The sequence below is a fragment of the Athene cunicularia genome (assembly GCF_003259725.1).
Source record: "Athene cunicularia isolate RWA chromosome 2 unlocalized genomic scaffold, athCun1 chr2_part1, whole genome shotgun sequence".
NCBI classification, from domain to species: Eukaryota; Metazoa; Chordata; class Aves; order Strigiformes; family Strigidae; genus Athene; species Athene cunicularia.
Genome location: NW_020799095.1, coordinates 38861917 through 38876485, shown reverse-complemented (window position 1 = coordinate 38876485; position 14569 = coordinate 38861917). Strand labels below are relative to the sequence as shown.

Genomic DNA, 14569 nt, shown 5'->3' with positions numbered 1-14569 from the left:
TCCTAAAGTACTACAAGCAGTAATAATTTATCTGTTCTTCATTGTAATCATGACATTAAAATAAAATAATGTGCAATTAATATCCTCTTTAATGATCCCTTCTAGAAAGATAATCACTGCAATAATGATGTATCACATAAGGGCAGATAATTTTAATAACTTGAAAGAATATTCTAAGGATCTCTCTACATTGTTAACTTCAGATTTAGTACTTATTCTGGTCTGAACTGAGAGATTCATGGAGAACAACTGCTGCCAGTGGGAAATTATGCATTCCCTAGACACCTGTCTACAGCATATTTCACAAGAGAAGAGAGAGTCACAGCTTTTCATTATGCTGATGAGAGTAAATCAAAGTGACCCAACCTAAAGTGTGAGGAAAGAGAAGAAAGTTATTATAACTGATTATAACTGATTACAACTTGGTGTTTGGCTTCTATTTTGGTATTAAAAAACATTCCAAGCTAAAACAAAACAAAAGAAATAGAAACACTCTGTTTAGAAAAAAGTTTTTTAAAATCTATCTTATTTATGGGTAAAAGTATGGGTTTGTTGTTGTTTTTTTTTTCCCCCCTTTAAATCATACTGATACTGCAGAAACTCTCAGTAATACATGATTTTGCTGCATGGAAAACACAGACATTCCAAGGTTTCCAGCAGCCTAATAGATACTTGTTTAGCAAGAGAAATGCTATGATGCAGTTGAAGATACTGAGAAAACAACATTTTTTTTAGGCAGTTTATTCAATAAAAATTTTATTTACTGTGTGAAAACTATTTTATCACAGATTTCCTGGTAAGTTCCAATTCTCATTTCCAGGGAATTTAGTTCCTTTCTGTATAATCTCATGTTCAGTCCCACACAAGGTCGGATGAGCAGTATAGGTAGCTTATGTATTGTTCCATAAATCCACCTCAGGGTTCAAGTGGTACCGGTGATGCAGCTAAGGCAGCCTTGTCTGAACACAAGGCAAAACTTCCTGAGGGCAATATTAGGAGTATTGTGTTTTCAACACATCTTCAGAAATGCTTTTCTGAAGTAGGTGTGTTAAAAAGAGATTTAAAGACACACTGGCAAACTTAACAAACAGCCTTTGTAACATTTTTCTGAGTATGAAACATGTTCTGGAAGGACTTAGAAAACTGATTCACAAATTCAAGACTAAATTTTTGCTTAAACAGCAGAAAATCTTGTTGCTTCCTTGCTCCACATCGGTTCTTTTACTCACTCTAGGACATCTAGACACCTTCACAGTACCTTAACATTCAATGATACTGAATATAAGGAGAAGTCAGAGGTGATCTTCTTTGTTCTTTCAAACAGATCTTCTTTCCCATTTCCTCCTCCCCACTGCAGATGCCCCTACCAATGATCTGTGGATGCCAAGAATAGTTCAAACACATTTGCACATCTTCTCTTGGTCTTCCCTTGCTAGTAGATCCACCAAGTTTGTAAAACCATGTTTCTGTAATTAATAAGTGTGACTTGGAAACAGTTGTTAGAAGAGACTCAGAGACACTGCCTTAGGAGTAGGTTGTTGATGCCAGAAGCTTCTATTCACTCCCCAGTGAAAAGCCCTTACAAATCCTGCTCTTTCAGTATGCAGTTTCTATAAACACATGAAGTGCTTATCACACTGACTCTGAATTAGGAGCCAAAGGGTTCACAAATCCTAGAAGTAGCCAGGTCTGCAGCTGAGTGACAGAAACCAAAGGCCACAATTTCACAACAAGAAACTGCAAACAGAATAAGGAAGAAGTTCACTAATTTCATTTTCCATTTCAGACACAAACAGGGTCTTTCTGATTTGAGATGAGACTCCTTAGTCATTAAAAGATGCCTAGCTAGAGACACAAAAAAGCAAACTGTGTCCAGCCACAACGCATTTATTATTTATCCTACCCTATTTATATCTCACGCTGAGGGATGTACACGATAGACTGAATCCACATTTGTTCCCTGCATTCCTTCTCGCAGCTGAGAAGATGCAATGAGTCATAAAAGGTTCCATTGTTGCAATGTTTTGTCATGGTATGTGTAATCAGCACAGACCCTGGTAAAGAGGCTTTGGAGGATGAGAAGTTTAAATATTTAATGTTTTTCTGCCTATGATAAGTTTAATAATTAATGCTGCTCCTACCCTGTAAATGACAAATCATACAACAAGCACGCATGATAAAAGAAACAAACACAGCTAATAGAGAGGAAAACTTTACTTAGAAGGTAGTGAGTAAAAACCTCTGTGGCATACCTTAGGATCCCAAAGTACATCACACACAGAAGTAATTTCTGCCTCCCAACCCAAAGGTCTGTTCTGTCCATCTAAGTTACCTAGTTTTTGAGGGGATGCAGAAAATGAGGGATAATTAAGTGCTAGTCTTTACCTTGCATATGTGAGAAATGACACACAGACATTATGAGCCAAACTGTCTCAAAGACTTCTGCAAGCACAGGAAAGAAAAAGAACAGTGTGAAAGCTGTTGTGCCTCAATGTTCATTAAGTCACTACAGAAACGTGTTATATAGCAGAGAAAGAGCAAGACTGGATCCGTGCCTCTTTTCTCATTCGCATGGGTCTAAATGGAGAGGGAGCTACTTCAGCTCCAAACAGCATCTACAAATACCAGCTCTTGCACCCTCTGTATAATCTGTTTTTTTAAGATGCTACCACCAGTACATTTCTCTGAGTACATGCTCCTCCACATCCACTCCCACTGATGATCTGCAGGTATATGCAACCTTCAACCCCTACTGACTTGTAGCTAAAAGACAATTCAGCTCACACACTGCTGTGCTTCAGTGCTGGACCACGCTTATGTAAATGCAACAGAATTAACACTGAAGGAAAGCACAAAGCATGACGGTAATAAAATCTTCTGTGATTCATTCAGTTTAGTCACGTTTTCAAATGATTAGCATTAGAAGTCTGTCAGACAAAGAGGGTGAGCACTTGATATACACATTGCCGCTGTATCCTTCTCTTGGGGTAGAAACCATTTTCCCTAAGCCCATGTCTGAGATAATCACATTGTGGGAGAAATAGGAACATCTAGAAAGTGACTCATCTTACCTTCAGAGATGCATAAAAGAGGTCAGGTGACTCATTCCCCCTGCTGAAATCAAGAGCCTGGTGTGACTATTTCAGATTGAGACACATAACACCTTGTAGACATGTCAGCATTACATCGACAGTTGTGCACTGGAGCTCAGTCCCCTGCTCTGTCAAGCTGCTGGGGCCCTCCCTGACGCCTTTCTGGCTCACACCTCCTACTTGGCTCCTAAGCAACTCCTGAGGACAGGACCATTCCCAAAAGCTAATTGGGATGCAGCCACCCTGTATTGGAGGCTAATGGAGTTGAATAACTCAGACATAGTCAGACTGTGCCAGTTGACCTCAGGGTCAGAGAAAGGTACTGTCATGGCATTGCTAACTAGGATAGGTGTATCCTTCAATCAGTAAGATCCAAGCGGTTTTTTTACACATTAATACTTTGCTACAAAACATGTATTTTTATTTTTTTCACTGTCTACTCTTCTTGCTTGAATATCCTTTCTTATAGTGGGTTTATAGAATTTAGTATGACAAGAGAAATTAAGCTTTTGACAGTAGACAGCGTATAACTGTTTAAAAGTCACGGCTTTCCTAAGATCAATCTTTTGCAATAAAACTAGGTTAGGGTTAAACAAGCATTCACATGTACTTCCTAGAAAACCAGGTCAGTCACATCTGCAACAGTCCACAGTTTTTAAAGACACTTACACTCAGAAAAACAAAATTGTTACATTTTCCAAATAACAGCTCCCTTAATGTCATGTCCTTCAAACTCCTATCCAAGATTTTTGCTTTCTTTTCAGTGGAGGAACAGAGCATCATAGCATCTCTGCAGCATAACCTCAGTCAAGGGATCCAGCTGAAACTACCTCAAACCTCTTCACTGATGCAATGATTTGACCTTCCAGGGTCATAAGGTAGTGTTCACTCAGGGCTCTATACCCATTCTGACTTTTTTGACCTCAAGCAACTAGTACTGCTATAATTTGATTGTGCATCAGGGTTTTTTAGCTCAGCTGAAGGGTAGTATCCTAAAAGCTTGCTCTGAACTACAGAGGAAGAAACTCCAAGGTGAGACTTGATTTGAGGTCTCAAAGCCAGGGCAGTATCTTTAACAAAGTCTTGCTGAACCCTGGGTCTGACTTGCCTGCATGTAGTCCCTTGGTGGTCACTGGCACACAAGGGTCCTTCAGTGCTATCTTGCTTAACAGCAAGATCTCCTGATATACAGGGCTTATTGCTGTTAAGGTTAGTGCTGGCAGTTTGCTGAGAGACCACTTCAGGATGAAGAACAGCCTCTTCTTCCTCTTCAGAGAGAAGCAAGCAGGAGCCATCACTGGTCTGGCTGCTGTTTGACACTGGACAGTCTTGATTTTGAGGTGGAGAAGAGCTACCATGCTGTACTGGGGGAAGATTTAAAATGCACTCATTATCTACATGAAGGTTTGCCAGCAGCTTATTTTTTTGGTTTCTTGCTCTCATTCTCCGGAGAGCACAGACAAGATCAGCAAGGCTAAGCAGAAGCGATAGACTGCTAACCCCCCAGATGAAAATCATCATGATGGATTTCTCAGTGGGCCGGGAGATGTAACAGTCAACTGTGCTTGTACAAGGTGAATGGTAGCAAGAAAAACGCTCAGGAACAAAAAATCCAAAAAGAAAATATTGCACAGCTGCAAAGGCAGCCTCAAGTAGTGTCCTAAAAAAAAGATGAACGGTATATGCCCCAGAAAAATTAAGGACTCTTAGACTGTCTGCACCACAGTCTAATCCATCGACAACAGCACATCCACAGAGTTCCTTCAGGTCTTTGGGGCTTGATAAACCCTTATTCCCTTTGCGTTCATGCACCAAACAGTGTATTTGTACAATGTACATAGCTACCTTGTGCAAAACATATATGCTGAATGCAGCATAAGGTAGAAGGATAGACACAGTATGAATGAGCCAGAATCTAAAGTGAGACACAGGAGAGAACAAGTCATAGCAAACGTTGGAGCATCCTGGTTGCAGGGTGTTGCAGACGAAGCGCTCCTGCTCGTCTTGGTAGAGTGGATAGCCCGCTAACACTACCACTGCCATTCGCAGCAGAATTACTAACATTAGCCAGATCTTTCCTAGAAGAGAAGAAAAGGTAAGAAAGAGTCAGAGCACTGAGAAGGAAGGGAAGGCAGGTAATGTAGTGATGCTTTCTTTATACACATCTGAAGAAATAGGATCTGTAATTAGTTTCCTCTCCTGAAAGTTCCTCTTTGGCTTTGTTTTGACTGGGACTGAAACTTGTGTGAAAGTGCATTAGCTGACATCTTCCATAATATTCAACAATAAAGGAATCTGAAGTACAATAAGCCATGCCAACTGAAACCTCAGCCTAATAAAAACACTCTGAACATGTTCAAATCTGATAAAAAAGAGTTCACAATTAAGTGAATAATCCTACTTCACTTACAGTTCTTCCTTGCTGTTGGTTTCATACCTCTGCACATGAATTTTGTCCTATTTCAATAATATAGATCAGCTAACAGAGTATTAAACACTTCTAGATACAAAAGATTGTTCCATGACATAGTATTTGTTCTTGGTCTTGGCCATGGGATCCTACATTAAATATACTATAGACAACAAAATCCATCTGTTGTGTCTAGACTGGTATTTCCTAGTGAGCTAGTTAACAGGTGCCATTAGAAAAGTTATGCAAAATGTTCTGCACATATACACTTGTGTGTGCATATGTGTACCCCAGTCATTTCTCTCTGCTGCTTCTTTATCATGTCTTCCAAACTTCATTCAATTTGGTGTGCAGCTTCTCTCTCTGTTCACACCAAAAGCTCCCTTCTATCTTGATACCAACACCAAGTGAAACCTTACAAGTTCAGCATTGTGGGTGAGCTTGATCTCATCCACTTTGTTTGGAAAGATCAGGCCTTATGCTTATTCCATTACACCAATAACTGAAAAATCAGGCATTGGTACCCTATGTATCATCTTTTGAATGTAACTGTATTGTTCATCATAGTTTCTTGCAGACTTTTGTATGGGGTAGGTTTTTATTAAAAGTTGTTTGTAAAGTTACATACACCGCTATATTACTGGCAGAGTTATTTATTTAAAAAAAAAAAAAAAAAAAGAAAAAAAGAAAAGAAAATAGAAATCCTTTTCCTGGGCAGGATAGGAAGGCCTAAAAATACATGGTTGTATTGTCAAAAATTAAAAATATATTCTATGCAAACACACCGAAAAATTCAAGTTTAGCACTTGAATTTGCCAAGTTTCCTTCTGAGTTCTGTCACTGGTTCCCTATATGGTTTTGAAAAAGTAATTTAATTTAATAATCCCCTGCTTTAATTTCACATCTTTTTAAAACATGCCAAGAAAAGAGAAAAAATAAACCACTTAGGAACAAAAAAACAACCAAATAAAACCAGAAAAGAGTGATAAGATTAATTCTGTGCTTTAAAGAACGGTTAAGAAACCAGCTGTAACCATGGACAAACAGCAAGACTCAGTGGCTAAAAAGAAGCATCTTCTATGAAGTTAGTGGTTGAGAAATGCACTGAAAACCTCAAGTCATTAATAGTGATTGCACATCTCGCATGCACACAGGGTTTTAAAGGCACTCTGTGAAATAACACCAATACACATTCTAAAGGCTTTTCAAAAATCCAGATCCCAAAGCATTTTTTCTATAAAATATACAACTGCTTACAGGGATTGTCTTGAACAACATTCTTTTCTATTTCCCATAAAGCTCTTTTCCCTGTAGTTGGTGTGAATTTTAAATATTCAAATATTTCTGCAGCACTGCATGATACCTACCATTGTACTGAACATGCAGTTTGAATGCCCCATATGGAACCAGTTGTGGCTAGAACAGTCAAACTGCATTCTGAAGAGGAAAAACTTCAGCTGGAAAAAGGTTAAAGATAAATAAGCTATATGAGAGATCATCACAGAAACCTGCTGCTCCTGGCAAAATGATATGTTATCTAAGCATAAACAAATTGTGGCCTTTCCATTTTATCTTTAATCACCTGAACTTTAGTGGTGGCTTTGCTGTGTTTTCAGCTTTCTGAATTTTGGTGACAGGCAGCACTGTTACTCTCCTTTTGACATAGTGTGGGTCAATAGAAAACACTAGCTGTACAGAATCAGTCATACTTAGCTAACATTTTTTCCCAGTGAAGACCTCAAAGTGTTTGAAGCACAGTAGTTAATTAAGCTCAAAATACTACATGCTATTTCACTATCAATTTTTAATTAGAACATGTACAATAGGGAGTGCTGCTTAAGAAAAATCAATGGCTCCTTAGGAAGTAGTTTAGTATGACATGCATTTTAGAGATAACCCCTCCAAGCATCATCTTCCCTAATGACTCAATCTTGATTAAATATCCTATAACATGCCCCTTCACCCAACTCCCTGCAGCTTAGTTGGATACTCCCTTCAAAGCACAGAACAAGTTACAGCAACTGTCCACGGCTGGAAGTGAAGGGTCTTTGAAAGGCTCTTGAAAGTTTTCATCTGGCTCATGCTTTGCTCAAAGTAACCCATGAAAAAAGGAATACTGTCTTATTTAAATAAGAAGAAAAAAAGAAGCACTCAGGTGACTGTTAGTGGAGGAAAACCCAATGTGTTTTGTTGATTTCTTTTTAAATTCACGTGAACATTTTTTGTTTATAAAAATAAAGAATGAAAAGCAATGGTGATAAACCACAAAGGTCTTCCTGTAAAAGTGGGGAGGAATTCCCTTCTTTAAACCTTTGCGTTCATCACTAAATCTATTGCATACATTCTACTGTTCACTTTATGTGGTATAAATAAAGCGTTACTTCTGTGTCTTTTGACCATGGTGCCTACAACAGCCATTAGAGCTGACTGCAGGCTCAGGCACCAAGAAGAGACAAATTTGAAAACCTTTCCAGAATCTTTTTACATAAAGTTCAGAAAATATCTATCAGAGAGGAAGTAGGAATTTGTTTAGCAAGAAAAGAAATACATTAATCACTTATATCATGTATCTAAATAAAAACTTATTGTAAGGATCACAGAGGGATAGCTAGAAATTAATGTCAGCACTTAGGTGGCTTCAGGATATGGAGTAGTAAAAGAAAGAAGAGAGCATTATAAAAGTACTTACCTACAATAGTCACATTATAGTTGAGCGTGACAATCAAAAATCCCAGCGAGTCCCAGTGCTCCATGTTTGAACGGGTTCACAACACTTCCAGCTCCTGATGCCCTAACAATTTTGGCATTTTCAAAGGAGATTGGAACTAGACAGGGAAGAAAGAAAAGAAAAACAACAAAAAATATTTTGGTAAGGGTCAAGGATGGAAATGAGAAACCCAGACACACCAATGTATTGATGAAAGGTTATTTTGATGATTTGAACAGGACTGCTAGTTTTGGATGTTGGAACAAATCTTAAGGCTTTAACAGTTTGTCTAGCAAAAGCTCTTAGCTTCTCAGATCCAATTGCTCCTACCTCTCGGGTGGATCCTGTGTCCAGACAACTGCAAGTAGACAAACAACAACAGGAGTGATCTCTGCCATTGTAGACTATTCTTACCCTCCCAGAGCATACCAGCCTCCTGACATTGCTGAGATATTTCAGTGGTGAAAGTCAGGGAGAGGGGAGAGAGGGAAGAAAAGCATAGACCAGGAAATAACAGAGATCGCTTGCTCTCCCCCCAGGAGAATTGCAGATGGATAATTAGAAGGAAAGGGGATACAGAAGGACAACCACCCCTGTGTTTGAAAGGCACTTTCAGTTTAGCTCACTGGAAGCTATCCCACTGCAATTTCCAAAAGCAATTTTGTTTCTAAAACACAGTCTCCCTGACAGGACATCATGGCCCTGTCAATCACAGCCACACCAAATTTTCTCCTGTGTGCTGAGCCAGCCAGTGGGCTGAGCCTCCCCGCAGGCATGAAAAAAAACAGGGGAAGCTTAAAAAAAAAAAACCAAAACCAAGGGTGGGGGCTGTTTTCCAAGGTGCTTCGAGTCACTTTTCATTTTTATCAGTTCTTTCTGCCTAAACTACTTGGTACTCTGGACATCACTCAAAAGATCCTAGGGCTGATTGCCCAGCATTGCAAAACTCCAGCAAGCCTCCGCAGCAATGATGGAGCGAGCTGCTTCCTTGGAGCAGGACGCCCCGTGGGGTGCACGCTCCTGGACAGCTAGGTGTGACTGCACAGCGTGTCCTTGACATCGCCTGACTGCATTGTACTGCAGGACAAAAACATGGATGGAAATAAGATTCTCAGCTTTTCTTTCCTCAACCCCACTGTAACCCAATTCCCTTGGGGAAAATAATTTACTACCATTTTCCACTCACAGTTCAACTACTTATGGGGTGTTACTCTGTCCTTTTTAGTCTGGGCTATGATAGAGACAAACATCACGTGGACACATAAATAGTATCAGTAACTAGAAAAACAGCTGAAAAAGGAGTCTGATAGAGCAAGGGAGGAAAAGTGATGTCGTGCCAACCTGACACCTGAGGGCTGCTGGCAGCCTGGGCACAGGCTTGTCACTGCAACCGTGCTCATGTGCTTCAGCCTGTTCCTGGGGGGAGCAAAGTGAGTTGGCACAGATGAGGAGCTGTGTGCTGACACTGCATGAGTACGGTCAGTGTAACTAGTCCAAGCTTTATGAGTGAACACACCTTGCCTGGAAAAAAAGGTAAAAGTAATCATTTAATAAAGTAAAATGTAACTGTACAAAGACTTTCTCCCCAGGTTTCTTCTCACAAGGCACGCAATGCCTTAGCAGAACACACTGGGCATTCTTTCTGTAGTGAGCCCCATTACAAAGAAACCCTAGAAGTGGAGTTTGAAAGGATGGCACTTAAAAATTCTTTATCTATTAACTGCATATAGAGATTTTTAATTGAAGCAGTAAATACAGGAATTTTCTTGGTTACAGAATTGATTTATGTAAAATATTTGCCAAACAACCATTTCTTCTGTTACCAAGTTGTATTTATGGTGTGCGATGGTAGTTTTAGCTTCATTTTCCACACACACACACTTTTTTTCTTTTTTTTTTTGTTCTTCAGAGAGGTGTGTGTGTGAGGAGAAATATGGGAAGGAGGAAAGGAACAGCGAAAAGATACAAATGGACAAGATATAAATTATACTGAGATATGAAGGTATTCCTGGTTAAACAGTCTTTGTCAAAAATAGTCAGGAATGCCAAGATGGTGGCAGGATATGAATACTCAGCAGATGCATGGACACAATAGACTATAAATCGTCTCTGTCAATATTGCCAGCTAAAATATCCTTGCTTATTGTTGCTGTGAGACCTCTACCATTTATGAAAGGAGGATAACAGGTGGGGATTTAAGCCCCCAAACTGTTGTCTGAAGAACTATACCAGGCAACAACAGCTGATCCCACAAGATTGATGTCCTGAGGTAGGATGGTCCATTTTCTTCTAAAAGAAAGCAAGAAATATCACCCTCTGGACTCACCGTGCAGATTCCCTTAGGGCTGGATTTATGTCAGAAAGCCTAAATTCCAATTTAGGTTTTCCAGACAGCTTGTATCTTACTTCAAGCCAACACTTCTCCTTTTTGTGGTGAGTCCTCTTCCCGAGTTCAAGCTGGGAAGACACCCACTCTGTCTAGCCATCCAGGACACCTCAGAGCCAACTTTGATTTCGAGGACTCCTTTGGCTGTGACCAGTTTGGTAAAAGAAAGGCAGGGAGTAAACATAGCCAATGTCAGGGCATGGCCCTCAGGGGCACTGCAGTGACAAAAACTGCCTTTTTACCAGTGTGTCTGTAGAAGGACAAAAAGACAGCCATGAGCCTGCTCTCATCTGCAAGTCCCTGTCATCAGTCCAACCTTGGGCTACAGACTGAGGTGGTCATTATGAAGGGTTTGGTCTCTGTAAAAAAATAGTTTCTTCATCCCATGACTCAGCACTACCTTTCAGGCCAAGGTTCCCATCTGAAGATACTCAATATTATATCTGAAGATACTCAGCACACAATTCCCCTTGTTTATTTATTATTCATCTTCGGCTGTTCCCTGTTTGCCTGTAAAGACTATAAATAAATAGGGAGAGCAATGTTACAATGGTGGATATAGTAGCAGGGGGACTCCAGCTCTGCAGTGCCACCAATTGGTGTGGCAACATCTTCCACATCAGAGGACATACACGTGGTGCATAGCCCCATCCCTCCATATGTGCTCCAGTACTAGAATCTCTCAGACAACTATTCTCAGTCTATTAAGTTGTAAAATTTGTGAACTTGCACTGAATTCTAGTTAAATAAGAGAGGCGGGTAGAAAACACTACCATGCTTCTGGGTAAAGCTAAACTGGAAACCCAGCAGTACCTCATCATGTCTGGTTTTAGGAGGGGTCCCAAAAGCCACTGGAAAACTTTCAGAGATCAACAATGAAACATAAGAAGGTGCAATTAAATCTATTTTAAAGTTCACAACTGCTATCCAGATTTCTAACCCCTTACCACAGATCCAGTGTTTGATCCTGCAAAAATTCACAGATGTGATTCTGTCACTGTGGTGACCCACTAAAACCTTCTGAACTACTGGAACTGCATCTCACTGTGGACCTGTGTCATGTCCCTAGGCTAGGACTTGGGTTACTTGGTATGAAGTCCAGCAAAGACATTTCACCTAGCCCTTGGCTCAGAATGACATCTAGAGGTAAGGTACAGTTAGCTTGAAGCCACTTTGGGGCTTCCCATCCCACAATAAAATCGGTCACCTTAAGGGTGCCACAGTCTACATCACATGCCAAAAAACCCCAGAAACTAGAGGCATTCCTCTGGTATAGCAAATCCCAACCACATCTGTATTAACCAGTCAACACCTAGACTAACAACATGTAAGAGAAGTGGAGTAGGAGTTACTACAGAACATTGCCCAATACACAGCACCTGACAATAAAGAAACCTCCTTTTACCAATTTAATAATGTTAAGGTAAAATGGGTCAGCATATCAGCCTCTCTAATACAGAAGGGGATCTGGGATTTCAGTCCAGGTTTTCTGTCAGATTATTATTTAAGAAAGAAGAAACACAGATGCCTATCTAATATTTTAAAGTCTAATTTAAAAATCAATTTAGATTATTTCTGGTTAGCAAAAATTATGTAGTAGTGACCAATCTTGCAGTAAATATGGCTCTTTGGAAGGTGATCTGTAAATTGGGAGGGGGGAATAATCTTTTCAGAAGAGACAATAAACATTAAAAAGACACTTAATCTTGATGGCCTTGTTTTTAAAATTTGTGAAAGCAGAAGAAGCATGAGACAAGAAAATAAGCTAGCCATGAAGGACAATAGCAAGGAAGTAGTAGGAAAAGCTTCCTAGAACAAATGTTCTTTTAAGACATACATAGTGCACATACGTGCACATAAACACGTCAGACAATCTTCAAAATAATCCCACACTGTGTGTAAAAGCCAGCTTTGCTTTGCACAGACACAACACTGCACACTTTGCATTCCCTGGGACCTCTGTCCATCCGCCACTGGGATAATCACTGCACATGGAATACACCCAAAAGTAGCTTCTCCCCAAAGTAGTTATCATAGCTATACAGACATGGAGAAAGCAAGAAAATTATAACTCAAGAATTGTGGCTATGGAGCCTACACACACTGAGGCAGGGGAGTGGAGAAAGTTTTCCATCATGAACTCTTCAATGGGGAGCTTAAACAACATGTTCCTACTCTTCACTGCTCAGCCTCAAACCTGTTGGTCTCCAGCAGTGGCATAGTTCAGAAGGTCTTTTAGGAAACTTTCAAAGAACGTGTCCCTCGTCTCCTTCCCTTTGCATCTGTGTTCCACTCCCAAGAAGGAGATATATACACACATGCTCAAATATGTATATAAATGCCTACGCGTGTATGTGTGTAACAGTCCAGAAGGATGTCCAGAGCAGGAAAGTTCAGCTCATTTTTAACTGCTCCTTTTGACTGGATTTGAACCTGATAACTTCCACGCTCGCTTGGTCATCTCAGATACTTAAGCCTGGTGCCTAGAGTGTCTTGCCTTCCTGTTCCTCTGCTAATCTAGTAAATCTAAAAAAAGACTGTGTTTTACTGCACGCTCTTAAGGATTTAGACTATGTTCTTACTTTGCCTTAAAGAGATCTCCTTACTATAAATTTCTGAAGGTTCAGAAGGGTCATTTTTCTAAAGGGAACCTGCTTCTGAGAGGACAACTAATAGAAAAAGCATCTCTCCCTCAGACTTTGGTTCAGCAACCTTAAAGCTATTGAACCAAGAACTTGAAACATTTCAAGACTGATCTGAAGGGAAATTAAGTAATGGGAAGTATATGCCTATTCAGGAGCTCAGGGCCAATTTCTTCAAAAGTATGTAATTTTACTAAGTAGCAAAAGTACAAAGTGAGTCCATGGGATTTTCAAAAGCACATATTAATAGCTTCTTAACTCACACTGAAATAGGTAGTTACACAAGCACGACACAATTACTGAAATTCGTTCTGCTGTAACTCAAAGAAAATCTAGTATAAGAAACGGTCCAGCCATTTTTTTAAATATTGCGCTTAACATTTGACACTGAGTTTTACACCTTACCTTTTTGCACAGCTCGGAAAGTTGTGGGATCCTGTATTATGATGAAGCTGGTGATTGCATGTTTCATTAGTACCCAACACCTGACAACGATGAGAAGCCGAGTTCTTCACTCAAGCAGGTCCAAACCTAGCAATGGTCAGGCAGGCAAAAAGCATGGTGTGCTGATATCACAGAAATTGTTTAAATAAGAAAAACGCCTTAAGTAATTGGGAAACAGATTTCATAATACCCAGACGATGGCAAGAATATCTTTGGCTGACTATACTTTAAATTTAGTACTTATATACTATCACTTCTCAGTATGAACATTGCTAGGTTTGTGGAGAGCAAACAGATCCCTGTTTTCAACATGCACAAAAGAAGTGGTTATTGCGTCCGTTCTGGATATCAGTAAATAAATCTGCCATCTCAGATTTAACATACAGGCAGCCACTGTGGAATTAAAATAAGGGTTCTTTACACCTTCTTGTATTTCATTGCTGATCATTTTAAGAAACAAAACCTATACTGTGGTCTCTGTTAGTGAACACTGACCTCTCTTTTTCTTTCACTACAGACAGATGAATAGTAACTACATGGTCGTTCAAACCAAGCACTGGGCACCATGGGGAAAAGGCTAAACTGACACAGAAACGAAAGAAGGGAACTGAAAAGAGAAATGTGATTCTTCCCCCTATTTTACATACAGTTTAAACCTCAGGAATCACTGCAGCCAGCACAGACTGTGGATTTCTTCTTGCATGTGAAAAAATGGTTGTTTTCAAGGTAAATTCATTCCTATGCAGAAGTAAAAAGGTACATTCTTTTAAATCTCACATACATCTTGAAAATATTACTTCAAATCCCCCAAAAAAGCTGTATCAGCTGTATCCTGTGCATAATAAAATCCTTTTCCAAAAGTGTATTTCTGTCTAAAATAATGTGTAC

At 39.7% G+C, this 14569-nt stretch overlaps 1 protein-coding gene across 1 annotated transcript; it reads right to left on the bottom strand.

The window, feature by feature from the left end:
- Nucleotides 1-1743: 1743 nt before the first annotated feature.
- GJD4 (gap junction protein delta 4) lies at nucleotides 1744-8314 on the bottom strand. Its single transcript, XM_026842602.1, has 2 exons — nucleotides 8192-8314; nucleotides 1744-5170 (listed from the first exon to the last, which is right to left on the bottom strand). Exons 1-2 carry the CDS (start codon nucleotides 8253-8255, stop codon nucleotides 3990-3992), a joined length of 1245 nt encoding a protein of 414 aa, XP_026698403.1. The 5' UTR covers nucleotides 8256-8314; the 3' UTR covers nucleotides 1744-3989.
- Between the last annotated feature and the right edge of the window lie 6255 nt (nucleotides 8315-14569).